This window comes from Aethalodelphis obliquidens, unplaced genomic scaffold, assembly GCF_003676395.1.
Source record: "Aethalodelphis obliquidens isolate GAN/ISIS:26980383/991018 unplaced genomic scaffold, ASM367639v1 scaffold108, whole genome shotgun sequence".
NCBI classification, from domain to species: Eukaryota; Metazoa; Chordata; class Mammalia; order Artiodactyla; family Delphinidae; genus Aethalodelphis; species Aethalodelphis obliquidens.
The window spans coordinates 402498-430342 of record NW_020838052.1 but is presented as its reverse complement, the minus strand read 5'-3'; the positions used below and the strand labels follow the sequence as shown (position 1 = coordinate 430342).

At 38.7% G+C, this 27845-nt stretch overlaps 1 protein-coding gene across 25 annotated transcripts in view; it reads left to right on the top strand.

Moving 5' to 3' along the window:
* Window positions 1-27845, top strand: part of FAM120C (family with sequence similarity 120 member C) — a 139066-nt gene that overhangs the window by 1630 nt on the left and 109591 nt on the right. For 23 of the 25 annotated variants that reach the window (XR_003430775.1, XR_003430776.1, XR_003430777.1 and 20 more), the window contains exons 2-3: window positions 25843-26089; window positions 27339-27421. Coding sequence is in view for 20 of the 25 variants with exons in the window: in XM_027096797.1 (XP_026952598.1) it covers window positions 25843-26089; window positions 27339-27421 (330 nt within the window). In the remaining 5 variants the exon portion in view is untranslated. The remainder of the gene's footprint in view (window positions 1-25842; window positions 26090-27338; window positions 27422-27845) is intronic. The other 2 variants (XR_003430781.1, XR_003430779.1) reach the window with 1 other exon arrangement.

Below are 27845 nucleotides of genomic sequence, written 5' to 3'. Positions count from 1 at the left end.
TGAACAGAAGCAAACGGGAATATCAAGCATGTGAGGCCCCACGGGCAGTTTAGTCTAATTTCTACATGTAGTTGGTCACTGCATATGGGGCCTGGAGAACAGCTTGGCAGCAACCCCAGTTCTTGGCACAACTGCTATTGCTCTATTGCTTTTCCATACTCTTGGGTTTCAAGTTCCTACGTGTAGGGAATAGCAAGGCTTGAGAAGTAAAGGAGGTGGGCAGGAAGAAGAAAAAGAAAAGCAGTACAGGGTTGGGTAGGACAAAACCACAAACCCATTCCCCAACCAAGGCTCTTGGGGATGTGTGCACAGTCAGAAGATAGGATATGGAATTGTGGGAATCATAAACTAAAGAAATGGTGCTGGGTGGAGTAATGAAAAAAATCTCAGCTGAGAGACTGAAAGACCTGCATAAAGAAACTCACAGTGGTCATAGAGCTTGTGGCTAGAGTCCAGTCATGCTAGACTCCTTGTGCCCAGCATCTAATCTGTGCCTAGGCTGGGTAATTATAGCTGTTTTTAATGTTTTTTTAAAAAAATTCAATCACGAGCTATCTCAAACATACAAAGTAGGAGAAAAAATATGTCAGACACTCATTTGCTTGCCTTCCTGACTGAGCATTTTTCAGTAGATTCTTCTTTTATGGCCATTCTTTCCACTTTGTTTTCACTGCTACCACTGGAGCTTCAAGGACTTTTTACCTCATTGTCATTAACTTGGTTGCCGGCAACAGTGACTAACATTGATGGAATGCTTACTATGTGCCAGTTGCTAATCTGTGTGCTTTAACAACAACAACAAAAATGATCTCATTTGATCCTCACGATAACCTGTGAAGCAGTATTAGCCGTTTTTCAAATGAGGAAACTGAGGCACAGGAGGTTTAGAAACTTGCCCAGAGTCACCCGGCAATAAATGGCAGAGCTGGGATTCTGGGAGTCATGCCCAGGCAATCTGACTCCAAAGCTCATGCTCTTAACAACGGTGCTCTAAGATGAATCTTTCTAAAGTGCCGGTGTGATTAAATCATTCCCACACTGGACTAAAATCTTCCTTGGCTCCTGGGTAAAGACAGGTCTGGGCTATTCATTTATATTATTTATTGAGTGCCTGCTATAGGCTAAGTACTGTACTGGTTGCTGAGGATTCAGAGTGAAGTAAGGGGATCCCTGCCCTCACGGAGGTCAGAGTTTAGTAAAAGAGTCAGACTGAAAACAAGAGTTGCAGATACCGTGAGCTAATTGCTAATGATGAAAAATGTGGTCCCTGTAGGGGGCATTGGTTAATTCTGGGTGAGGGCGTGAAAGTTGGGGGAGGTTTCACAGATTGGTACTGAGCCTTGAGGAGGGCTGGGAAGGATGGTTCAGAGTGGACAAGGATGTGGAGATATAAAATGGCCTACTGTGAGCTCTGAATAGATTTTGATTGGAGGTTGGCAGGAATTGAACACTGAGTATGGGTTTGAGTTTTTCCAGCTTTTTTGTTCATACACCTCATCAGTGAAAATTTTTGAGAAGCAACCCTAATATGGCCTACTAAGATTCTTCATTAAACATAGTCTTATTTTTAAAATCCCAGCAGTTTGTAAAAAAATAAGATGGATTGATAGGTGATAAAGCAAATGTAGTAAAAATGGTAGAATATCAGTCGTGACTTTTCTAATGTTCACTGTAAAATTATTTCAACTTTGCTATATGTTTAAAGTTTTTCTTAATAAAATGTTGGGGGGAAATTTCCCAGCAGCTCTCTTCAGTCATGAGTGCCACCGTTTGTGAAATACATGTCTTGTTCCCCATGCTAGATTATAAACAAACTCTTATCTTTTCATAGTCTCCATAATAACTTGTATATTTTAGGTGCAGGATACATTTTTTTCCCTGAATGAAAAGGTTAGTGATCTAAGAATGCATTGTAGGAGTGACTTTTTAAAAGTGTGTAGTGTGGCTCTTAACATAGTGGATTTAAGACTGGCTCCAAAAGTGCATATGTAAAGTATCTGTAGCTGTTAACAGTGAGTGAAGTTTTCTCTCCCGGTTCTGGTCAGTGATTGTTGTTGTTGTTGCTGTTGGAGTGATGGAGAACTTCCTGGTTTGTAACACAGACTTGAAAGGTATTGGTTAATAACTCATTGTGGTTTGCCTTTTCAGAGGAGTGTTCCACTATCTTGGAGATAGCAGGTTTTCACTTGAATGATCTGCATGCCTACCATATCTTTTGATTGAAATGCTAGTGCTTCAGAGCAAAACCCACTAGTGTTTTTCTCCTCTCCTTGGTTCTGTTCTTGAGACTAGGTCACAGGATGGGCCTTTATTCACAATCTCATTTTCATTTGTGTTAGAGAAATAGAGATGGAGGGATTACATAAAAAGATAAATTGCTGGGCTGTCTCTTTAGCTTTAGACAATTTAGGACTTTCCATGAAAATATTCAGGGTATATAACTGGGATGAATTTTGTCATTTGGTTTGTTTCATTTGTACATTCTGCAAACCTTTGTAAGTTATCATTGCCAGTAGCAGAAAAATTAAGTAAAACCACAAATTGCTACCTGATCTCTTCCTAAGGGTCTCACAGCAACCCTAAAGCAGTTTTAGAATGTGGTTTGAAAGATGATGTGGGGTGGTTAATGGGATGAATACTTTGTTTTAATGGTTAAATATATATATTAGAAAAAAAGATAACGCATGAAACCCGCAGTTTCACAGCTATAACTCTTTAGAACGAGGCCAATTAAAGAAGTAAGTTGGGGCTTCCCTGGTGGCGCAGTGGTTGAGAGTCCACCTGCCGATGCAGGGGACACGGGTTCATGCCCCGGTCCAGGAAGATCCCACATGCCGTGGAGCCGCTGGGCCCGTGAGCCATGGCCGCTGAGCCTGCGCGTCCGGAGCCTGTGCTCCGCAACGGGAGAGGCCACAACAGTGAGAGGCCCACGTACCGCAAAAAAAAAAAAAAAAAAAGAAGTAAGTTGATTTAAAGAAAAGTATTAAGGTTCAGTACTTGGATGTGGCAGAAATCATGTTGATGGTAAATGAATAAGCAAAGTTTGAGAAGGCTGACCAACAGCTGATGCCATTTTGTGCTTTCGTTCTCTAGAATACAGTATAGCAGTGGCTGCTGTGCCTCCTGATTATTTATTTATCCTCAGTCATTGACACATCCTGAAACGTTAGTGACTCTTCTAGATGCTCTAGTGGTAGGAAAAATTATCATAATAGTAATTAGGTCTTCTTCTTGAGCACCAAGTTGTATATAAAGTGCTTTTTAAATAGCTTGTTTAATCCTCATAAGCTTGCAAGAATGCGTGATATTCTTCCCATTTAACGGTTGAATAACAGGTGCAAAGAAGTGAAATGATTTTTCTTTGGTCTGGACACTAGTAAATGGTGGGTAAAAATCTGTTCTGGATCTGTATTGCTCAGTCTCTTTCCACAGTTTCACCACACAGTTTCCTTTCTGTACATTCTTGTGTAAGATTGTATACTTTTACTGGCCAGATAATATGCATAGATGCATGAAGAAAAATAATAATAAGTAGATTTATTGAGCACTTAGTTTGTGCCAGCATTGCTAAATGTACAATACTGCCAGTACAAGGCAAATGTGTAAGCTCAGTGCCAAGTGAGTGAGTCATATAGTGATATTATAGGAATTCAAAAGTAGCAATCTCTTTCTTCTCTGCATTTTAAGTCTCTCTCTCTCTGGTTTCTTTCACTTATAGGTATGTAAGTGTATACAAATAACCTTTAAAAAACAAAAACTTCCCCTTTACTTTGTAATTTCCTTAAGCCATTATCCTTATCCCTGTTCTTCCCTTTTAACCATTATTCTTGAAAAAAGAAGACCGTATTAGTTCCTATTTCCTAGCCTATTGCCACTTGATATGTGATGTCACCATTCTGAAGGCACCAAAACCATTTCCATTCTTACCCTTTATTGGTCCTCTATGAGATAATTGACATGAGCCATCCTTTCCTTGAATTTCCTTTCTTGGATTCCATGATGCAGCTCACTTCTGATTCTCCTTATAAGTCTCTAGTTCTTTCTCCTCCTCTTACTGCTTCCTTAAGCATTGGTGCTCTCAAGACTTCTGTCCTAGTTATATTCTTCTACATTCATTTCCTGAGCAATCTTATCCATTATTATGGCTTTAGATGTTAACTGTATTCTGATTATTCCTATAGCTCTTTCTCTACCCCTAAGCCCTCTCATGAGCTTTTGACACATCTTTTCAGCTTTCTACTACTCGATGTCTTATAGGTCACTCATACTAAAAAATATCCAGGATGGAATTCATTATTTTCCCCAAAAACTTGTTCTATTTTTGGAGTTCTCTTTTTCTATGGATGTCGTCTTTCATCCATTTCAAGCCAGAAACCATGGAGTTCTTCTCAATTTTTCACTCTCCTGTCACTTCCCACATCCACTCGGTCACTAGATCATGTCACCTCTACCTCAGAAATGTCTACTGAGTCCAGCTACTTCCACCCCCATTGCTCTAGTTTAGGCTGCCATCATTTCTTATCTGAGCCATGAAAATTGCCTCAACTTGTTCCTTTACCACTCTCTGGACCATAGTCCATCTTCTACATTGCTGTCAGAGATACTTTGAAAACCAAAGTTGACTTTTGTCTGTGCCTGAAGATACCCACTGGCTACTTTTTGCCTACCCTACTAAGCCCAGACTTGTCAGCATGGCAGACAATGCCATTCACAGTCTGATCCCAAACTCTCTCCAGCCTTACTTGGTGCTTACCTTTGCCCACACCTGTTCCAACCGTTGGAATGTCCCAACCATTCTGAACTTTTCTGGCTTCCTAGACATACCATGTCCTCTCACATAGTGCTTTTCTTATTTTACTCTCACCATTGTGTAGCCAATTCATATTTATTCTTGCTCAAAAGTTATCACTATGAAATCTTTCCCAGCCAAGGTAAATGATGCCTTCCCTTGTGCTACCAGAGTGTTCTTTTTACCTCTCATATTTTTTTCTCTCATAGTATTTTCATATCGCATTATAATTCTTTTTTTTTCCCCTATGCTATGTATTACATCCCTAGAACTTACTTATTTTATGACTGGAAGTTTGTTTGTGATTATCTTTTAATTGAGTTCCAAGAGGGCAGAGATTTTGCTCTAGGGCTTGACACATTATATACAATAATGGTTGTTGAAAGAGAAAGGCAGATAAGGAAGAATTTAGAACCAGTGTTTTATAATGTTATAGTTTCTTTCCATGTAAATTAACTTGATTCCAAATGGAATTGCCAAACTCTGTTAAGTAAAAGTAAGTTTTGTAGCTGCTTAGCAATGCATTTATAGAATAAATTCCCCATTGGTGTTAGTAATAATAGCTACCACATGGGCTAGGTACCTCACATTATGTCAGATTCATTATGTCATTTAATCATCACAGCCACCCTTCAGGATATGTATTAATCTACGTTTTTTATAGCTAAAATAAAAACAGGCTCAGCATAGTCACTGGCCCAAGGTTGCACTGCTGGAATGTGGTTGAGCCAAGATATGAACCTAAATATATTTGAGATCAAAATCCTTCATCTTTAACATCTCTCAAAACAGTATAGTTGCATTTTAATAACATTTTCCAGAACACTTTTCTTATATTTAGTTTGTGTAGCATAATGGCTAAGAACAGACCTTGGAGCCAGACTGCCTGGGTTTAAATCCTTGTTCTTTTACTTACTAGTTATATAAATGTGGGCAAGTTAACCTCTCTCTGCCTCAGTTTTCTCATGTGGAAGAGGAGGATAGTAATAAAAGCTACATCACAGACTTTATTGTGAGTATTAAATGATTTAATATAAGTACAGTGCTTAGAACATTATATACCACATAGTAAATGCCATATATGCCAGCTACAGTTACTTTGACCAAAATAACTTGTGTGCCAGGTAGATTGGACATGGACATTTCACTCTCATGCCTTAAGCTTGGCATGGCATGTAGGGTACTTCTTGATCTGCCTACCATTCTCTTATCAGGACAATGAATGCTTTTCAGCATTTTTTGAACACCTACTCTTGCCAGACCCTGTGCTAAGTACTATAAACAATGGAATTCATTCATTAAACAAATGTTTAATGGGCTCCTACTGTGCACTAGGCACAGTTCAATATTGAGAAGATAAAGCAGTGACCAAAACAGACAGGTTTCTGACCTCATGAAGTTTATATTCTAGTGGGAAAGACAGACAATAAACAAGATAAAAAGACAAAATATATAGTATTTAGGTAGTATAGTAAGTGCTGTACAGAAGAATGAAGTAGGAAAGTGAGATAAGGGAGTGTTGCGGTCAGGTGGGTCTTCTAACCCTCCAGCAGCTCATAGTCTAGTAGGGGAGACAAGTAAGAAAATACTAACAATAATAGCCCGGAATATCTTTTCTCTGGCTCTTGTCATAGGCCCAAGGACATAGTGGAAGTGGCAGAACCACAATTTGCATTTCAGACACCAAAACCTTTGCCCTTTCATCTACACCACAAAGAAAATCCCAAAGGTATGGCAGGGATGGCAAACTGACAGCCCATAGCCCCACACATTTTTTTAAAAGAACTTCTTTGATTTTCATTGATCAATAGTGTTCATCAGAATCTGAAGTCAAATAGTGGGTTTGGGTTGAATATTAAGGCATCATCTAGTTGAATGATTTTTCATTTTCTTCTATCATTTAACTTGCATTTTACAAACGCATTTCTTTTTTAACAAATATGAACTTGTTGCCAACATTTTAAAAATTGTGAAACGTTACCAAGAATTCTGACTTTCCAACCACTCTTGAAATATCAGATCCTCTCACAACACTGGTTGACCCCTTTTGCCGAGCCACATTGTCTTCATTTATTGGAGTCTCTACCGATCCATGGTGTCTCCCTGACACAGTGACCAAGTGCCACTTGCCTTTCATGATAACCATCTTCTACATGGCTCCAAGTGATTCCCGCCTCCTGGTATTCACACTCTTGTTTAATCTACCTCCACCCACTGTGTGTGGGCTGGACTTAGTGACTTGCTTTTAATGAACAGACTACAGCAAAAGTGATGAGATGTCACTTCCAAGATTAGGTTATAAGAAACTGCGACTTCCATCTTGTTTGTTCTCTCTCTTTCTCTCTCTCTGGCATTTCTTGCTTGATCACTCTGATGAAGCAAGCTGCCGTGTTGTGGGCTGCCCTTGGGAGAAGCCCATGTGACAAGTAACTGAGGGAAGCCTCTGACCAACAACCAGTGAGGAACTGAGGCCCTCAGTCCAACAGCCCACAAGGAACTGAATCCTGCCAACAGCCACATGAGTGAGCTTGGAAGTGGATCCTTCCCCAGCCAAGTCTTGAGATGACTGCAGCCCCAGCTGACACCTTGATTGCAGCCTGTGAGAGACCCTGAGCCAAAGAACCCCGTTAAGCCACGCTCACAGATACTATGAGAAAATAAATGCTTTTTAAGCCACTAAGTTTTGGGGGTAATTTGTTATACAGAAATAGATAACTAAGACACCACTGATTGTTGTGCTTGTACTTTTTTATAGTAGTTTTGAAGAATATGAAATATTTCTTGTGCCCATATCTGTGAAAAAAAGAAAAATTATCTATACAGGAAGGTCATATATTTAAAGGAAAATCAAAGGGAGCCTATTTCCTAGTGGAAGTGATGAGTATTCCTCTATATCTAAATAAAATGTGTTTGTTGAAAGACTACAATTTAAGACACCGTTTAAAAATAAACCGTTGTAAGAAATATGACCAGTATACAAGAATTATGAGTGCTGAAACAAAAAGAACTTTAAAAAGGGCTTGGAATTTCAATAGGTTGTTTTTGAATACAGATAGAATTAAGTAATACTGCCATGAAATGCAATTATATATTACATGAAAAAATTGCCAGGGCTTGAAAGCCTTTTGTAGGTAGTCGTTTAAGAAAAGAGTGTTGAGTACAGCAGAATTTACATTATAGACAAGCATTTGCAAAGGTAGTAGATACTGTTGCTCAGGATGTTAAAGATTGGTGGCTGAACATTTTTGTGACATTGTGTCAAGAAGTTAAATTGTAAAGTTTTAGATTACAACTGGTTACAGCAGATATAAACACTATGCATTTAAAGGTACACTTAGCCTAGCTATGTGTCTAACCAGTAGTTCTCAAAGTATGGTCTCTAATCAACAGCACTGTACCACCTGGAAACTTGTTATAAATGCAGATTCTCAGGCCTTACCCCAGACCTACTGGAGATGAGGCTTGTTAATTTGTTTTAATAAGCCCTCCAACTGATTCTGATACACCCTAAAGTTTAAGAACCTCCGCACCTAGAATTTTGATGCAGTCTAACTCTTTTGGACTTGCCTCTGACAGGTACATCTAGAAATACCTGGATTTTGTATGTTGAGAAGAGTCTTGAAATTTTTAGTATAGATTGGTCAAAATTAGTGAATATGACTACAGATGGTGCTTCTGCAATAGTGTTACTGTTGGACTTAAGGAAACTTCAGTTTTTTTCAGAAACACTTTACAAAGACTTAAAGCTGTTCATTGTATCACTCCTTAGGATTCCACTTTTTGTGCAAAAATGTTCAAAATGAATCATGTCAAGAACTGGTAATTAACATTGTGGTTTGCACCATAGTTGAATACTTTGCTTGGTGAATTATTAGATTCACGTCATGGAAATCTTCCCTATTATGGAGATTAATTGACCTAGTTGAGGTATGGTATTGAAGATACTGGAAAAGATTGCTTATTTGGCATCCAAAAGGCATCCAGCACACCATCAATGACTGAAATAATATATTTGACCTGTTTCGTTGACATTACAATTCACTTTGAATAAAAACAAGGTTGTTCAGAAATACCTTCCAAATGTGTGGTTGTATTTGCTCATTCCTAGCAAAATTATGCCTTTGGGAAACTAATTTGGCAGGAGATAGACTGGCTGACTTTGCTGAAATTGGTTTCCAAGAAATGAATGTGATGGCCTGAATTACATTCCCCCAATTGTGGAGTTGTCTATTGAATTCCAGAAAAGGTTTTCTGACATTATATTCTATGAAAATGAATTAATGTAATAGTTCAGTTAACCTTTCTCAATTGATGTTCATGGTGTGAAAGAATAGCTACAGTGGAGATACTGAATTGCTGTGCTATGGTACTGAAAGTGAAGCATGATGTCACTGAAATACCAGAATTCTGCAATATCTCAGGAGTAGTAACCCTAAATATAAAAAACACTGTGCAAGACATCTATATGTTTGGAAATTCCTACATTTCTAAGCAGCTGTTTTCCATTATGAAATAGGATAAAATTAATCATTCACAGTAAAAGGATTCAAGGCTAAATTCTTTAGTGCACATTGTAACGCAAAAATATAAGACCTAACATTGACCTCTTGGTACATAAGAAAAACATCAGACCTCCTGTTCCAAGTCAAAGGAGAATAAATCAGACGCAAAAATGTAATGATTAAATTTTTCTATTTTGAACTTTTGCTTTTAATTTTGAATTTAAAATGTTAACTCCAGTATTTTGCATGTTTATATTGTTAACACCCACAGCATAGTTTAGGGAAAAAAAATTTCTGGCAGTTGATTTTCTTAACCACTTTCAATCATTTATGTTAGCTGCAGCCACTGGTTCAAGGACTCTTAGAAATTTCTCAACATCACTGTCCTCTCTGCAACTCCTGTCGTCCTTTCCAAGGTAACCCAAAAGCTACCTTGGACTTTTGTTCTCCTCTTATTCCTAAGAATACCTTTCATCAGACCTTCTGATTTTTCAATACTGAAGATTTTGCTTTGGGCAGAGCAAGTGCCTATTCTGGAATCTACTTGTTTCAAATGATTTCTGAGGACCTGCAGAGAGTAATATGTACCATAGGCTTCATCTCTGCAGGATAAACAGGCTATGTTTTATTTCAGAATGACTTTTTCAGAACCTGTATGCTAGGTATTTTATATAAATAGTTTCATGCAAAGTCTTACAATTAGGTAGGAATATAGCAAAATCTCCATTTTATAGATGAGGAAGTTAAGTGACTTGCCGATGATTTGCCCTACCACTTCAATTTGAGCATAGGTCCACTGGATGCTGAAGTTCCTGCTGTATCTGCTGATTACAAAAGTTACGCTCAGTCTCCAGCCCCTAAATGAGCCACAACAGATTTAATAAATCTAAGTCTTCTTTCTTACATGTGACAAGCAGTTTCACCTACAGAAATGGGCTGGCTTTTGGCAGCCTGAGAGCAATTTAAGGGTACTAAAATTGAGTATTAACTCAATTTTAACACTTTTAATAGCCTTTACTGAACACTGGATCAGTATTCTACCACCTCTAGCTTGACTGCAGTATTTAATGGCAAAGACTCTACCGTGCGTGTGTATGTAGTTAACTGAAACTCCTACAGCTGAGAGGCAAGGCCACTTTGTCAATGTTGCCCGGAATTGACTGTGGTTTTCAATTGCTGCTATTCTTATGTTTTATTTATTTTTTAAAAAATATTTATTTATTTATTTTTGGCTGCATCGGGTCTTAGTTGCGGCATGCAGTCTCTGTTGCGGTATGCAGGCTTCTCTCTAGATGTGGCGTGCAGGCATTAGAGCACATGGGCTCTGTAGTTGTGATACACAGGGCCTCTAGTTTGGCATGTGGGATCTTAGTTCCCCGATCAGGGATGGAACCCACATCCCCAGCATTGGAAGGTGGATTGTTACCCACTGGACCACCAGGGAAATCCCTATTCTTACTTTTTAATTTGACATTATTCCTAGCTTTGTGGTTTATCAGTTTAATTTCTTAATGGTTGTTGAACTCCACAGAGTGTTGATGCAAATTTGCATCAACAGTAGTCTTGGTCTGTAATTTTAAGGTAATTAGACTTCAAGGCACATAGGCCTTGCAGTTGAAATATAAACCATCCATATTTCTATTGCTAAAGCAGACTTACACATCCTCCCCTTGACTTTTCTTATAAAGTGATGCTTCCTTGTCATCTCTGATTTCCTTTTCTTTGGAAATTGAGAACAGGTGGAGAAAGTGGACCACAGAGCCCTGCCTGAGTCAGACACCAGTTTGATGTATTCAACATGGTAGATGGGAGCAAGGCTAGCATCCCAACGGCATTTGGGATTACCTGGAGGAAGTTGTATTGCAGAGGTCAGAAAGCGGTATTGCCTCTGGATTAAGCTCTCTATGGTCAGGCAGGATTCTAGAGACCCAGATGGGTATAATACCGTCACTGCAACTATTAGGCTTACAATCTAGATATTCTTTATGGCCCTATGCCTATCGTGAAATATTAATCACTAGAATGTCAGCTCCATGAGGACAGGAATTTGGGGCTCCTGTTCACTATTGTATCTTCACATCTAGATCAGTGCCTGGAATGTATCAGTGCCTTACTCATTAAATATTGGTTGAAAGTCTAAATGGTTCATTGATTCCCTATGTTCTATGCACTGGAGGTATAGCAGTAAACAAAACAGACCAAGAAATCCTGGCCTTCTTGGAGCTACATTCTAGTGTTAAATACTTATAGTTGCTTTTAATAGAAAATGTTCTTTAATAAAATATTTTCTGAAAGACCCAAAATATAAAATAGATAAAATGGAGAATATGAGCTCAGATTGAAGAGAAAATAGGAGTACCGGGCTTCCCTGGTGGCGCAGTGGTTGAGAGTCCGCCTGCCGATGGAGGGGACGCGGGTTCGTGCCCCTGTCCAGGAGGATCCCACATGCCACGGAGCGGCTGGGCCCGTGAGCCATGGCCGCTGAGCCTACGCGTCCGGAGCCTGTGCTCCGCAACGGGAGAGGCCACAACAGTGAGAGGCCCGCGTAACGCAGAAATAATAATAATAATAATAATAGGAGTACCTGTCCTGTCTGGTTATTTGGTCCAATTCTCCATAATCCTGGTTTGGGAAGCACAGTTTGAAAGCCAGTGCTGTAGACTACTACATGTGATTGGAAATGAGACATTAAACTTTTCTCAGGGAACTGTTTTCCCTTGAGTTTTATAAATAGGTGTTGCTTCTTCTAGAAAGCATTACCTCACTGACTGGTTAGATGCCTTTCTTCTGTGTTCCCATGGTACACAGAGGTGCTTATAGCTTCTCACGTTTAAGTGGCCTACTCTGTGCTGTCTGCATCCTGGCATTTAGTAGTCCCTCAATTCATATTTGTTGGACTGAACAGTAAGCCAGCAATTAAAAGCTATAGGTAGTTGTTCAGGATCTCAACTCCTACTTTCTTTAAAGCTCAGATGTGCTCCTTTTGTGATTTGTTGTTTGCATATGTTGCTGTTTAATCTCACCTAAATAATTTTAGGTCTCCTGGAAAATTGCAAGGTTAACAACTGAACTGGACCAATTAGGGCCAGGAACTCATTCTGCTTCAGAGGGTAGCAGTCATCATAGATGTGGAAATGGAGCCAGGGTGCTCAGCTATTCCGAGGGGCATTGTGGCTGGAAGGCTTTTTCCTTGCCTTGGTCAGGATTTAATTGCCATCAGTCATTCTAGATTGTATTTTGCTAGGAATAAATTGTCATGCTGTGTGATCTGACTAGAGAGCATTGTTTCTTAAACTTGCCTTCCATCATGACAATCACCTAGGGTTCTTGGAAGCAACCTAAGTATCTCTTGTTGGATGAGTGGGTAAAGAAAATGTGGTATATTCATACAATGGAATATCAAGGAAATCCTGCCATTTGGGACAACATGGATGAACCTGGAGTACTTTATGCTGAGTGAAACGAGCCAGACTCCAAAGGACAAACACTTCATGATACTCTTATGTGAGGAGTCTAAAATTGTCAAACTCTTAGAAGCAGAGTAGAACAGTGCTTGCCAGGAGCTGGTGGGAAAGGGAAATGGGGAGGTTTTAGTCAAAGAGTATAAAATTTTGGTTATACAAGATAAATAAGTCCTAGAGATCTACTGCACAGCATAGTGCCTATATTGTATTGTATACTGAAAAATTTGCTAAGAGAGTAGATCTTGTGTTCTTACTTATCACAAGAAATGATAATAGAGGCAGGAGGAAACTTTTGGAGGTAATAGATATGTTTCTGGTGTAGACTGTGGTAATGATATTTACCTCTAAACTCATAAAGTTGTATACATTAATTATGTGCAGCTTTTTGTATGTCAATAAACCTCAATAAATTGGTTTAAAAAAACACATTCCCAGCCTAGCCTTAGACATGCGAATCAGACTGTTCAGGGGAGAGGCCTGGAATAGCAGTTACCTCCAGGGAATGGGGATAAGAGAGCTATTACTTCTCACTGTACACCCTTCTGTATTGTTTAATTTTTTTTAACCTGGAATATGTTCTGCTTTTATTCAGTAGTAATTCCTCTTTTAAATAAATATTGCAATTCATGGTACAAAAATTCAAAATATACAAAAAGATACATGGCAAAAAAAAACAAACCAACTCTCTTCCACTCTTGACCCTAGCCACCAGTTTCTCCTCCTCAGAGATGATCAGTATTATCAGTTTGTTGTGTATTCTTCCAGAGAGACTATGCATATAAAGCAAATATATATAACTATACATATAAATACATTGTATATATACATACATGTTATATACACACAAATATACCTTTAAAAACCACAAATGATAGTATACTATTTACATAATATTCTGTACTTTGCTATTATCATTTAATATATCATGCTGATTTTTTCATATGAGTATGCAGAGGTTTGTCCTTATTTTTCACAGTTCCATCCTATTCCACTGCATGCATATGTTATCATTTATATAATTAGTCCTTTAATTAGATTGTTTCCAGTTTTCAGCTAGAACAAATAATGCTGCAGTGAATACTTTGTACAACTGCAATGCCACTGCTTATATTTCAGCACTGCCTTTGTTGTTCCAAGTGCTTTAAATATCTAAAATAAATCCCTAGAAGCAAAGTCAAAAATTATGTGCATTTGAACTTTAAAAGATCTCGCCAAAATGTTCTCCCTAGAGATTATACCATTAATACCCCTGCCTTCAATATTTGCAAGCGTGTGTTTCCCTCACCAATACAGTAATTGCTAATCCTATAGGCAAAATACCATGTTTCTGTATTGTTTTAATTTTTCTTATCACAAGTGAGTTTGATTATCTTTTTATATGCTTAAGATCTATATTTTTAACTTTTCATTTTATATTGGAGTATAGTCGATTAACAATGTTGTGATAGTTTCAGGCGTACAGCAAAGTGATTCAATTATACTTATACATGTATCTACTTTTTTTTCAAATTCTTTTCCCATTTAGGTAGTTACATAATATTGAGCAGAGGTCCCTGTGCTATACAGTAGCTCCTTGTTTGTTATCCCTTTTTTTTTTTTTTGGCCATGCAGCGTGTGGGATCTTAGTTCCCCGAACATGGATCAAACCTGTGACCCCTGCAGTGGAAGCGGAGAGTCTTAACCACTGGACTGCCAGGGATATCCCCAGTCTTCTTTTATAAGGACACTTGTCATTAGATCAGAATGATCTTATCTCAAGATCTTTACCTTAATTGTATCAGCAAAGACCCTAATTTCAAATAAATTCACATTCTGAGGTTCTAGATGGATATATCGTTTAAATTTATTTATTTATTTTTGGCTGCGTTCAGTCTTTGTTGCTGCACACGAGCTTTCTCAAGTTGTGGTGAGCGGAGGCTGCTCTTCATCATGGTGCACAGGCTTCTCACTGCGGTGGCTTCTCTTGTTGCAGAGCATGGACTCTAGGCGCACAGGCTTCAGTAGTTGTGGCACATGGGCTCAGTAGTTGTGGCTCACAGGCTTAGTTGCTCCACAGCATGTGGGATCTTTCCGGACCAGGGCTAGAACCCGTGTCCCCTGCATTGGCAAGCAGACTCTTAACCACTGTGCCACCAGGGAAGTCCCTCCATTTTAAATATAGCCGTGTGTACGTGTCAATCCCAAATTCCCTAACTATCCCTTCCCCCAACCCTTTCCCCCTGGTAACCATAAGTTTGTTCTCTAAGTCTGTGAATCTGTTTCTGTTTTGTAAGTAAGTACCTTTGTATCATTTCCTTTTAGATTCTGCTTATAAGCGATATATGATATTTCTCTTTCTCTGTCTGGCTTACTTCACTCATTATGACAATCCCTAGGTCTGTCCATGTTGCTGCAAATGGCATTATTTCTTTCATTTTAATGGCTGAGTAATATTCTCTTGTATATATGTACCACATCTTCTTTACCCATTCCTCAGTCGATGGACAGTTAGGTGGCTTCCATGTCTTGGCTATTGTAAACAGTGCTGCAATGGACACTGGGGTACATGTATCCTTTCGAACCACGTTTTTCTCCGGATATATGCCCAGGAGTGGGATTGCTGGATCATATGGTAGCTCTATTTTTAGTTTTGTTGTTTTTTCTTTTTGTGATACGCGGGCCTCTCACTGCTGTGGCCTCTCCCGTTGTGGAGCACAGGCTCCGGACGCGCAGGCTCAGCAGCCATGGCTCACGGGCCCAGCCGCTCCGCGGCATGTGGGATCCTCCCGGACCAGGGCACGAACCCGCGTCCCCTGCATCGGCAGGCGGACTCTCAACCACTGCGCCACCAGGGAAGCCCTATTTTTACTTTTTTAAGGAACCTCCATACTGTTATCCATAGTGGCTGCACCAATTTACATTCCCACCAACAGTGTAGGAGGGTTCCCGTCTCTGCACACCTGCTCCAGCATTTATTGTTTGTGGATTTTGGGATGATAGCCATTTTGACTGGTGATATCTGATTGTAGTTTTGATTTGCATTTCTCTAATAATTACGATGTTGAACATCTTTTCATGTGCCTCTTGGCCATCGGTATGTCTTCTTTGGAGAAATGTCTATTTAGGTCTTCTGCCCATTTTTGGATTGGGTTGTTTGTTTTGATGATGTTAAGCTGCTGTTTGTAAATTTTGGAGACTAATCCCTTGTTGGTCACATCATTTGCAAATATTTTCTCCCCATCTGTTGGTTGTCTTTTCGTTTTGTTTATGGTTTCCTTTGCTGTGCAAAAGCTTTGAAGTTTAATTCGGTCCCATTTGTTTATTTTTGTTTTTATTTCCATCATTGTTGGAGACGGATTGAAAAAAATATTGCTGTGGTTTATGTCAGAGTGTTCTGCCTATGTTTTCATCCAAGAGTTTTATAGTGTCCAGTCTCACATTTAGGTCTTTAATCCATTTTGAGTTTATTTTTGTGTATGGTGTTAGGGAGTGTTCTAAGTTCATTTTTTTACGTGTAGCTGTCCAGTTTTCCCAGCACCATTTGTTGAAGAGACTATCTTTCCACCATTGTATAGTTTGGCCTCCTTTGTCATAGATTAATTGACCATAAGTGCGTGGGTTTATTTCTGGGCTTTCTATCCTGTTCTATTGATCTATATATCTGTTTTTGTGCCACTACCATACTGTTTTGATGACTGTAGCTTTGTAGTATAGGCTGAAGTCAGGGAGCCTGATTCCTCCAGCTCCATTTTTCTTTCTCAAGATTGCTTTGGCTATTTGGGGTCTTTTGTGTCTCCATACAGATTTTAATGTTTTTTGTTCTAGTCCTGTGAAAAATGCCATTGGAAATTTGACAGGGATTGCATTGAATCTGTAGATTGCCTTGGTAGTATAGTCATTTTGACAATATTAATTCTTCCAATCCAAGAACATGGTATATCTTTTCATCTGTTTGTGTTGTCCTCGATTTCCTTCATCAGCTTCTTATAGGTTTTGGAGTACAGGTCTTTTGTTTCCTTAGGTAGGTTTACTCCTAGGTATTTTATTCTTTTTGATGTGATGGTAAATGAGGTTGTTTCTTGAATTTTTCTTTCTGATCTTTCATTGTTAGTGTACAGGAATGCAACAGATTTCTGTGTATTAATTTTGTAACCTGCAACTTTACCTAATTCATTGATGACCTGTAGTAGTTTTTTGGTAGCATCTTTAGGATATTCTATGTATAGTATCATGTCATCTACAAACAGTGACAGTCTAACTTCTTGAAAATCCTTGCATCCCTGGGATAAATCCCACTTGATCATGGTGTATGAGCCTTTTCATGTATTGTTGGATTCAGATTGCTAGTATTTTGTTGAGGATTTTTGCATCTATGTTCATCAGTGATACTGACCTATAATTTTCTTTCTTTATGGTATCTTTGTCTGGTTTTGGTATCAGGGTGATGGTAGCCTCACAGGATGAGTTTGGGAGTTTTCCTTCCTCTGCAGTTTTTTGGAACAGTTTCAAAAGGATAGATGTTAGCTCTCCTCTAAATGTTTGATAGAATTCGCCTGTGAAGCCATCAGGTCCTGGACTTTTGTTTGTTGGGAGTTTTTTAACCACAGTTTCAATTTCAGTGCTTGTGATTTGTCTGTTCATATTTTCTATTTCTTCCTGGTTTAGTCTTGGGAGATTGTACCTTTCTAAGAATTTGTCCATTTCTTCCAGGTTGTCTATTTTATTGGCATACAGTTGTTTGTAGTAGTCACTTATGATCCTTTGTATTTCTGTGGTGTCAGTTGTAGCTTCTCCTTTTTCATTTGTAATTTTATTGATCTGAGTCCTTTTCCTTTCTTTTCCTTTTTTCTTTTATTTGGTTGTGTGGGGTCTTAGTTGCGGCAGGCGGGCTCCTTAGTTACAGCACATGGGCTCCTTTAGTTGAGGCACGTGGGATCCTTAGTTGTGGATTGCCAGCTCCTTAGTTGCAGCACGCAGACTGCTTAGTTGTGGCATGCAAATTCTTAGTTGTGACATGCATGTGGGATCTAGTTCCCTGGCCAGGGATCCAACCCGGGCCTCCTGCATTGGGAGCACGAAGTCTTAATCACAGTGCCACTGGGGAAGTCCCTCCCTTTTTTTCTTCATGAGTCTGGCTAAAGGTTTATCAATTTTCTTTATCTTTTCAAATAACCATCTTTTAGTTTCATTGAACTTTGCCATTGTTTTCTTTGTGTCTATTTCATTTATTTCTGCTCTGATCTTTATAATTTCTTTCCTTCTACTAACTTCGGGTTTTGTTTGTTTTTCTTTCTCTGGCTGATTTAGGTGTAAGGTTAGGTTGTTTATTTGAGATTTTTCTTGTTTCCTGAGGTAAGATTGTATTGCTGTAAACTTCCTTCTTAGAACTGCTTTTGCTGTATCCCATAGGTTTGGATCATTGTGCTTTCATTTTCATTTATCTCTATGTATTTTTTTACTTCCTCCTTGATTTCTTCAGTGATCCATAGGTTGTTGTTTTTTTTTAATTTTTTTTAACATCTTTACTGGAGAGTACTTGCTTTACAATGTTGTGTTAGTTGCTGCTGTATAACAAAGTTAATCAGCTATATGTATACATATATCCCCACATCACCTCCCTCTTGCGTCTCCCTCCCACCCTCCCTATCCCACCCCTCCAGGTGGTCACAAAGCATGGAGCTGATCTCCCTGTGCTATGCAGCTGCTTCCCACTAGCTATCTATTTTACATTTGGTAGTGTACATATGTCAATTGCACTCTCTCACTTCTTCCCAGATTACCCTTCCCCCTCCCCATGTCCTCAGGTCCATTCTGTACGTCTGTGTCTTTATTCCTCTCCTGCCTCTAGGTTCTTAGGAACCATTTTTTTTTTAGATTCCATATATATGTGTTAACATATGGTATTTGTTTTTCTTTTTCTGACTTCTTACACTCTGTATGACAGACTATAGGTCCATCCACCTCACTACAAATAACTCAATTTCGTTTCCTTTTATGGCTGAGTAGTATTCCACTGTATACATGTGCCACATCTTCTTTATCCGTTCATCTGTAGATGAACACTTAGGTTCCTTCCATGTCCTGGCTATTGTAAATACTGCTGCAATGAACATTGGGGTACATGACTCTTTTTGAATTATGGTTTTCTCAGGGTATATGCCCAGTAGTGGGCTTGCTGGATCATATGGTAGCTCTATTTTTAATTTTTTAAGGAACCTCCATACTGTTCTCCATAGTGGCTGTATCCATTTACATTCCCATCAACAGTGCAGGAGGTTTCCCTTTTCGCCACACCCTTTCCAGCATTTATTGTTTGTAGATTTTTTGATGATGGCCATCCTGACCGTTGTGAGGTGATACCTCATTGTGGTTTTCATTTGCATGTCTCTAATGATTAGTGATGTTGAGCATCCTTTCATGTGTTTGTTGGCAATCTGTTTATCTTCTTTGGAGAAATGTCTATTTAGGTCTTCTGCCCATTTTTGGATTGGGTTTTTGTTTTTTTTTTTGATATTGAGCTGCATGAGCTGCTTGTAAATTTTGAAAGTTAATTCTTTGTCAGTGGCTTCGTTTGCAAATATTTTTTTCCCATTCTAAGGGTTCTCATTTCGTCTTGTTTATGGTTTCCTTTCCTGTGCAAAAGATTTTAAGTTTCATTAGGTCCCATTTGTTTATTTTTTTTTAAATTTCCATTTCTCTAGGAGGTGGCTCAAAGAGGATATTGCTGTGATTTATCTCATAGAGTGTTCTGCCTATGTTTTCCTCTAAGTGTTTTGTAGTGTCTGGCCTTACATTTAGGTCTTTAATCCATTTTGAGTTTATTTTTGTGTATGGTTTTAGGGAATGTTCTAATTTCATTCTTCTACATGTAGCTGTCCAGTTTTCCCAGCACCACTTATTAAAGAGGCTGTCTTTTCTCCATTGTACATTCTTGCCTCCTTTCTCAAAGATAAGATGACCATATGTGCCTGGGTTTATCTCTGGGCTTTCCATCCTGTTCCATTGATCTATATTTCCATTTTTGTGCCAGTACCATACTGTCTTGATTACTGTAGCTTTGTAGTATAGTCTGAAGTCAGGGAACCTGATTCCTCCAGCTCCATTTTTCCTTCTTAAGATTGCTTTGGTTATTCGGGGTCTTTTTTGTTTCCATTCAAATTGTGAAATTTTTTGTTCTAGTTCTGTGACAAATGCCATTGGTAGTTTGATAGGGATTGCATTGAATCTGTAGATTGCTTTGGGGAGTATAGTCATTTTCACAATGTTGATTCTTCCAGTCCAAGAACATGGTATATCTCTCCATCTGTTTGTATTATCTTTAGTTTCTTTCATCAGTGTCTTATAGTTTTCTGCATACAGGTCTTTTGTGTCCTTAGGTAGGTTTATTCCTAGGAATTTTTTTTTTGCTGAAATGGTAAATGGGGGTGTTTCCTTAATTTCACTTTCAGATTTTTCATCACTAGTGTATAGGAATGCAAGTGATTTCAGTGCATTAATTTTGTATCCTGCTACTTTACCAAATTCATTGATTAGCTCTAGTGGTTTTCTGGTAGCATCTTTAGGATTCTGTATGTATACTATCATGTCAACTGCAAACAGTGACAGTTTTGCTTCTTCTTTTCTGATTTGGATTCCTTTTATTTCTTTTTCTTCTCTGATTACTGTGGCTAAAAATTCCAAAACTATGTTGAATATAGTGGTGTGAGTGGGCAACCTTGTCTTGTTCCTGATCTTATAGGAAATGGTTTCAGTTTTTCACCATTGAGAATGATGTTGGCTGTGGGTTTGTCATATATGGCCTTTATTATGTTGAACTAAGTTCCCTCTATGCCTACTTTCTGGAGGGTTTTTATCATAAATATGTGTTGAATTTTGTCAAAAGCTTTTTCTGTATCTATTGAGATGATCATATGTGTTTTCTCCTTAAATTTGTCAATATGGTGTATCATGGTGATTGATTTGCGTATATTGAAGAATCGTTGCATTCCTGGGATAAACCCCACTTGATCAATGTGTATGATCATTTCAGTGTGTTGTTGGATTCTGTTTGCTAGTATTTTGATGAGGATTTTTGCATCTATGTTCATCAGTGATATTGGCCTTTAGTTTTCTTTTTTTGACATCTTTGTCTGATTTTGGTATCAGGGTGATGGTGGCCTTGTAGAATGAGTTTGGGAGTGTTCCTCCCTCTGCTGTATTTTGGAAGAGTTTGAGAAGGATAGGTGTTAGCTCTTTTCTAAATGTTTGTTAGAATTCGCCTGTGAAGCCATCTGGTCCTGGGCTTTCGTTTGCTGGAAGATTTTTAATCACTGTTTCGATTTCATAAAGTAGAATTGTGGTTGCTAGGGGCTGAGGGAGGGGGAAATAGGAATTGTTTAATGGGTATAAAGTTTCGGATTTGTAAGATGAAAAAGTTCTGGAGATCTGTCTCAAAGTGTGTATCCTTAACACTACCGAAGTGTACACTTTGAAAAGTGGTTAAGGTGGTAAATTTTATGTTATGTAATTTTTCTATCATAGTAAAAAACTTATATTAAAAAAAGCTAAAATAAAGTAGATGAAACAAGATTGACTTAACGTTGATATATGAAACTGGATACTGGTATCATGAAGGTTCATTATGCTATTCTCTTTACCTTTTTATTTTACAATTTTCCATAATCAAAAGTTTTTAAAATGAGTTAGTGAGCATGGGCTTTGTGGGCAGAATTTGAATCCTAACTCCAGTTTTTAAAAATAGAGATACAATTCAGATACCATAAAATTTGCCATTTTAAAGTATACAATTCAGTGGTATTTAGTCTATTCCACAGAGTTGTGAAACTATAACCACTATCAAATTCCAGAACATTTTTATCATCCCAAAAGGAAACCCAGTACCTGCTAGCAGTCATTCTCCAATCTTTCTTCCTCCCAGTCCCTGGCTGTTTCCCATCTTTATGTATTTTCCTGTTCTGTACAATTCATTTAAAAGTGTGTTTGGCTGCTTTCACTTTATAATTTTTTCAAGATTAATTCATGTTGTAGCATGAATCAGTACTTCGTTCCTTTTTATGGTTGAATAACATTCCCTTGTATGAATATACCATCTTTTGTTTATCTGTTTGTTAGTTGATGGACATTTGGGTTTTTTCCACTTTTGACTGTTACGAATAATCCTGCTATGAACATTCACGTATAAGTTTTCTGTTTGTTTGTTTGTTTTTTGCGGTACGCGGGCCTCTGACTGTTGTGGCCTCTCCCGTTGTGAAGCACAGGCTCCGAACGCGCAGGCTCAGTGGCCGTGGCTCACGGGCCCAGCTGCTCCGCGGCGTGTGGGATCTTCCCGGACCGGGGCACAAACCTGCGTCCCCTGCATCGGCAGGCGGACTCTCAACCACTGCGCCACCAGGGAAGCCCCATGTATAAGTTTTTGTGTGAACATGTTTTCAGTCCTCTTGGGTGTATACCTATGAGTGGAATTACTGGATCATATAATAACCCTATGTTAACCGCTTGAAGAACACCTAGACTGTTTTCCAAAGTGGCTGCACAATTTTACATTTCCACCAGCAATGTACGGAGGATTCCAGTTTCTCCATACCCTCGTTATTTTACATTTTAAAACTTATAGCCCATCCTAGTATGTGTTAATTGGTTTTCTCATTGTGGTTTTTTGATTGGCATTTCTCTAATAACTAATGATGTTGAACATCTTTTCACGTGCTTATTGGCTAGCTTCACTTTTTAGCTGTGTGACATTGGTCAAGTTCTTCAACCTCTGAGCCTTGTTGTTCCATCATCTGTAAAAGGGAGGTAATAATGCATCATGATGTTATTGCAAGGTTAATGGACATGAGGTGTACTTGGAACAGTGCCTGGTATATAGTAGGTACTCCGTTGATACCTAATATTACTTTGCTACTTGAGCTCTAAGTAAGCCGCAATCCAGGCAGCCTTTTCCCAGTGAATTTTGTACATCAGTTGTTGAAGTCAAATACTGAGATGATGGTGCCCTTTCATTTGCCAGGGCTGCTTTCCTTTTTTACAGCCTCTGTAGGCCTTTCTTTGCTATTCTGTCAACTCTAGCTCTGTGTCCTTTCTAGTGCTGGTTAGGACCATGGAAGATACCCAACGAGAGGCAGAAGGAATCTATGGCCTTAAAACTTGCAGATGATGGTATTGTCAAATTACTTCCTTGACTGTGTCAGCTGTCTCAGTGCTATAACAGTTAAGAGGAGAGAAATAATGAAAGAATTTATGTAAGAGGTGGTAGCCCTATGGAAAGTATTTGGAACGTTGGGCAAGACAGGCAATATGGCAGTCCAGGCAGGGAAACCAAGTGAGCAAAGAAAAGGAAACAGTAATCTTGGAGAAGGGTAGTTAGGAAACCAGCCTGGTAGGAGTAGGGTGTAGGGGAATTGTGAGGGATTATTTGTGAGATTCTTATTCTATTGTTTTCCATTACTTACCCCAGAATATGTAGTGAAAGAAGTTTTATATCTGGAATCATGAGATTTTTGTTCTAATCTTGGTTCTGCTGCAGATTAGCTAGATAACCATGTCAAGTCATCTGTCATTTCTAGGGGGCTAGTTGCTTAAGCAGTAAAATGAGTAATTGGGCATATGTATATCAAATCACCTTGTTGTACACTTTAAATGTCTTATAATTCTATATGTCAATTATATCTCAATAAAGCTAAAACTTTTTAAAAAATGAGTAATTGGGATAGGTCAATGATTCTTAATTGCGAGTGTGCATCAGAACCTACTGGAAGCTATTTTGGAATATAGGCATTTTGATCACACTCGGGAAATTGTTTCAGCAGATCTGAGGTGAGACACAGGTTTTTATATTTTGAAAATGCTTTCCACATGGTTGTGATTTATATTCCTAGTGTTATAAGAGCCATTCGATTTGTTAAAGATCACTAGTCCTTGGCTTTCTGGAGTTGAAATCACTTGGATGGTGGCATAATCAGCTTTAGACCAGCTAAAGGTAATGTGTTGTAGCAGAAAGAGCATGGGCTTTGGTGTCAGTCTGACCTAGGTTCCTGTTTCCCAGCTCTGTAGCCCTAAACATGCCACATCACTTCTCTGAGCCTCGGTTTCCTCATCAGAACAGTGGGGCTTATAATGCCCACATGGTCAGGCTGTGATGATGAGAGAGAACATATCACACTTAGTACTATGCCTGGTACAAGGTAGATGGATGCCCAATCAGTGACTGGTATGAGAGGTATATGCTGGAAGAAACTGTCACCAGGGGACAGCATAAAACTGTACTCCTACCCTGACCTATCTGGAGTTAATCGTAACTCTAGACATAAATGTGTTGCAGTGCAAAGTAAGGATTTTTGCTTCCTTTGCCTGGATATCAAATAAATACAGACCTTACTTTGCTATCTGCTTACCAGTGTCCCTCCCCCTGTTGTGAGTTAATGTGTGACATGGCTATCTACTGTGACTAGACTCTCTTTCCATAGCTTAGAAAAAGATTAATGTGTTGAAACTCCTGTCAGACTCCAGAAAACTACCATTCCTTTAAAACTTAAATAAAAAAAATAGGTCAGTTGAGTTCAACAAAACTATCAAGGTCTGCAAGCTCTAGAGACAAAAATCCAAACTTTGCTCCTTCCAGCTACATGACCTAGGGATGTAATGTAAAATGGGGATAATAATAATAGTTATGGCCTCATAAGATTGTTTTGAGTATTAAATGAGTTAATGCATGTAAAGTAATTGGAACCTTGCTTAACACATAGTACATGTTCAGTATCTGTTAGTAATTATTATTCATATTACTATGCACCAGATCTTATGTGGGAGCCAGGAATACAGAGATTATAAATAAAGTTTCTGCAGTCAAGGGACTTACTGTGGCAGAACCAGTATGCAGACCATTTCAGTATGCTTTATGTACAGCAATAGACACGTGCACAGGAGGGACACTTAACAGTCTGCCTCTATTACATTAAAAATAGTGCTCTCTAGGAAGAAGTTTGGTACAATGGAAAGTGTGCATTCTGGAGTCAGATCAGCTTGGGTTTGAATCTTGTATATACTTACTCAGTATGCAACTTTAGGGGAAGCCAACCTCTCGCAGCCTTAGTTTTTCCATTTCTAAAATAGGGTGAAGTTTCTGACTTCTAACTTTTGGAAATACCCTCCCTATTTGGGTGCCCTGCGGTCTAAGGTGCTCCTAAGAGAGAAAGCAGGGATTTTTTTTTTAAAGAGATGAACTTAGATTCAGATTCTAGCTATATGTCATTTAACCTTTCTGTGTCTATTTCCACTTGTAAGTTTTTTTTAAAATTATTATTATTATTTTATATTTATTTATTTATTGGCTGCTTTGGGTCTTCGTTGCTGTGCGCGGGCTTTCTCTAGTTGCGGCGAGCGGGTCTACTCTTCATTGTGGTGCGTGGGCTTCTAATTGCGGTGGCTTCTCGTTGTGGAGCACAGGCTTTAGGCATGCAGGCTTCAGTAGTTGTGGCACGCAGGTTCTAGAGTGCAGGCTCGGTAGTTGTGGCGCACGGGCTCAGTTGCTCTGCGGCATGTGGGATCTTCCCAGACCAGGGCTCGAACCCGGGTCCCCTGCATTGGCAGGCGGATTCTTAACCACTGCACCACCAGGGAAGTCCCTCCACTTGCAAGTTTTTTCATCCATATCTACCTTGTCCATGGTTGTTCTGATGATGAGATAATGTATGTAGAGCACATGTGGTATATAGATAATGTATGTAAAGCACATATGGTGCTGAGCAATATATAATAGCTTTATTATCTTTCTAACAAAGTTCTCCTGTTATTGTTTAAAGTAAAAACTTAAATAATATAAACCATGTTAATTTCAGTATTCTTTTAAAGAACCTCAGGCCATAGTTTCATGCAAGGAGTCAAAAAAGACTGGACATTTGAATGAATGCATGGATAATGCTGCCTGTGTTTACAGGAATAATCAAGTTCTAGGGTAGGAGAGACTTTTCTTTTTAAGGCTATTTTGTTCAGCCTCATATAATCTTAAATTTCAACAAACTATAAAATTCAGTTACTAACCTTCCTGATTTCTAACCAAATACAGGTCAGCTTCTGTTGCATGATGTGTTCTTCTCTTCTTCCCTCCTAGGTCTTTCAGAGCCTTGAAGACCACCATTTGGAAGTGGTGGCTTTTTTCAGGGAAAATGGCTTCCATGGCCTTCTTGCCCATGACTCCGAGTATGCTCTCTACAATATTCCCTCTTACTATAGTTCCCATGCTCTGAAGCTGAGCTGGAATGGGAAGAACCTTACTACCAACCAGTTCCTGATGCAGGAGGTGGCCAAGCAGCTGGGCCTGAAGCGGATGAATTTTCCCATATTTGCTGCATTGCTAGGTAGGTGGTCCAAAGAACAGACTCCAGTGATTGTTAAAGTTTCCTCTTGCAGTGTTAAGAGATGAAGATTAGAGTGATTTAGGTTATCATTGTTGGATTTATCTTCTGAAAGTCTGCATGCCGAACACTGTGCTTTTGGGCTTCTTAAACTCAGCATGTTTGTCTTATAAATTAATACAGGATATTCCAGAACATTATTTTGGTTCCTATAAAACTTTTTCTTTTGTTACATTCTATAAGTATTTTATGCAGAGTACCATCTTAGGCCAAAATATCTTACTAGCCCTAGACAACTTTGGTTTCCTACTCAGAGCATTAGCATTTCTTACCCACTGTCTAAATTTAGGTCAAGAACACAAATCATTCTGTATCTTTTTCTTTTTTTTTCTGTTGTGCTAACATTTTATTATGAAAATTCCCAAAAGTACAGCAAAATTGCAAGAATTTTGCTATGAAAATCCTATATCTACCACCTCTATTCTGCCATTAACATTTTACTATACTTGCTTTATCATATATCTGTCCATTCTATCCATCATCAATCTTTCTTTTAAAGGAGTATTTCAAAGTAAATTGCAGAGTGTTGATTATGTTTCGAGTTGGTTTTCCAAGTACTGACAGCATGAAGGTTAATATCTTGTCTCAGGTGTGACCTCTGTTTATAATCCCAAAGGATTTGAGCTTGGATAATCTAGTGGAGTCAGCACAAGTTTTGGAATTAGGCCTTAGACAAATCACTGAAGTTACACCTTCCTGGTTTCAGTTTCCTCATCTGTGAAATGGAATAATAATACTTCACAGTGCTATTGATAAGGTTAAATGAAATAAGATATATAAAATACCCAGCACTTAGTAGGCAGTGAGTAATTGGTGGCTGTTATTATAAAAGGCAGCATGACTGGGTGATAGAAAATAGCATGGACTTTGGAGTCAAACATTCCTAGCTTCTTATCCTGGTGTGGGCACTTATTAGATGTGGCCCCTTGGGCAAAGTCACCAGACTTGCTCAAACCTCAGTTTCCTTATCTATAAACTGGAGGTAATAATATTTACACAGTTATTATAAAGATGATATACATAATGCATGTGAAACATAGTAGGTAATCAAACATAGTTACTTTAGTTGTTACATTAAGAATATAGACCTATGTGAATTATTTGATTGTTTTCTCTCCCAGAAGTCCTTTCATGGCCTGGAGGTTCTAAGAAAACATTTGTACAGTCAATAAATGACAAATATACTTTATAGGTAACCACATTCTCCCAGATGAGGACCTGGCCGCTTTTCACTGGAGCCTCTTGGGACCAGAACATCCCCTTGCATCACTTAAGGTAACGTGACCCATTTCCTGCCTGTACATCAGGTTTTGATTGGAGTTTTGGTAGAATAAATATCTTTCATTAGGCTTAAAATATTTCAGACACTTATAGACAAAAACTTTATAATTATGATCAATACCCTTAAAAAGGAAAAACTCAGTTTTCCACCTAATGTGTAGGGAAAAATCCAGTTATTCCCTCCTATGTCTTTCTTTCCTGTGTTTCTCCTTTACTCCCATACTACTACCGCACTCACACAGAACACTTCACTTCTGACACTTCTGGTCACTAAACATGTGGGGGTTTTTCCCTGCACAAAACAGTTTTCTGTGACACCAGCTGGGTGTCCTACAATTTAACTCAATTCTAACACCAACTACCTGAAGATAGTGTCAGATCACACAAGTTAAGGACTCAGTTCCACAAGACTTCCCCC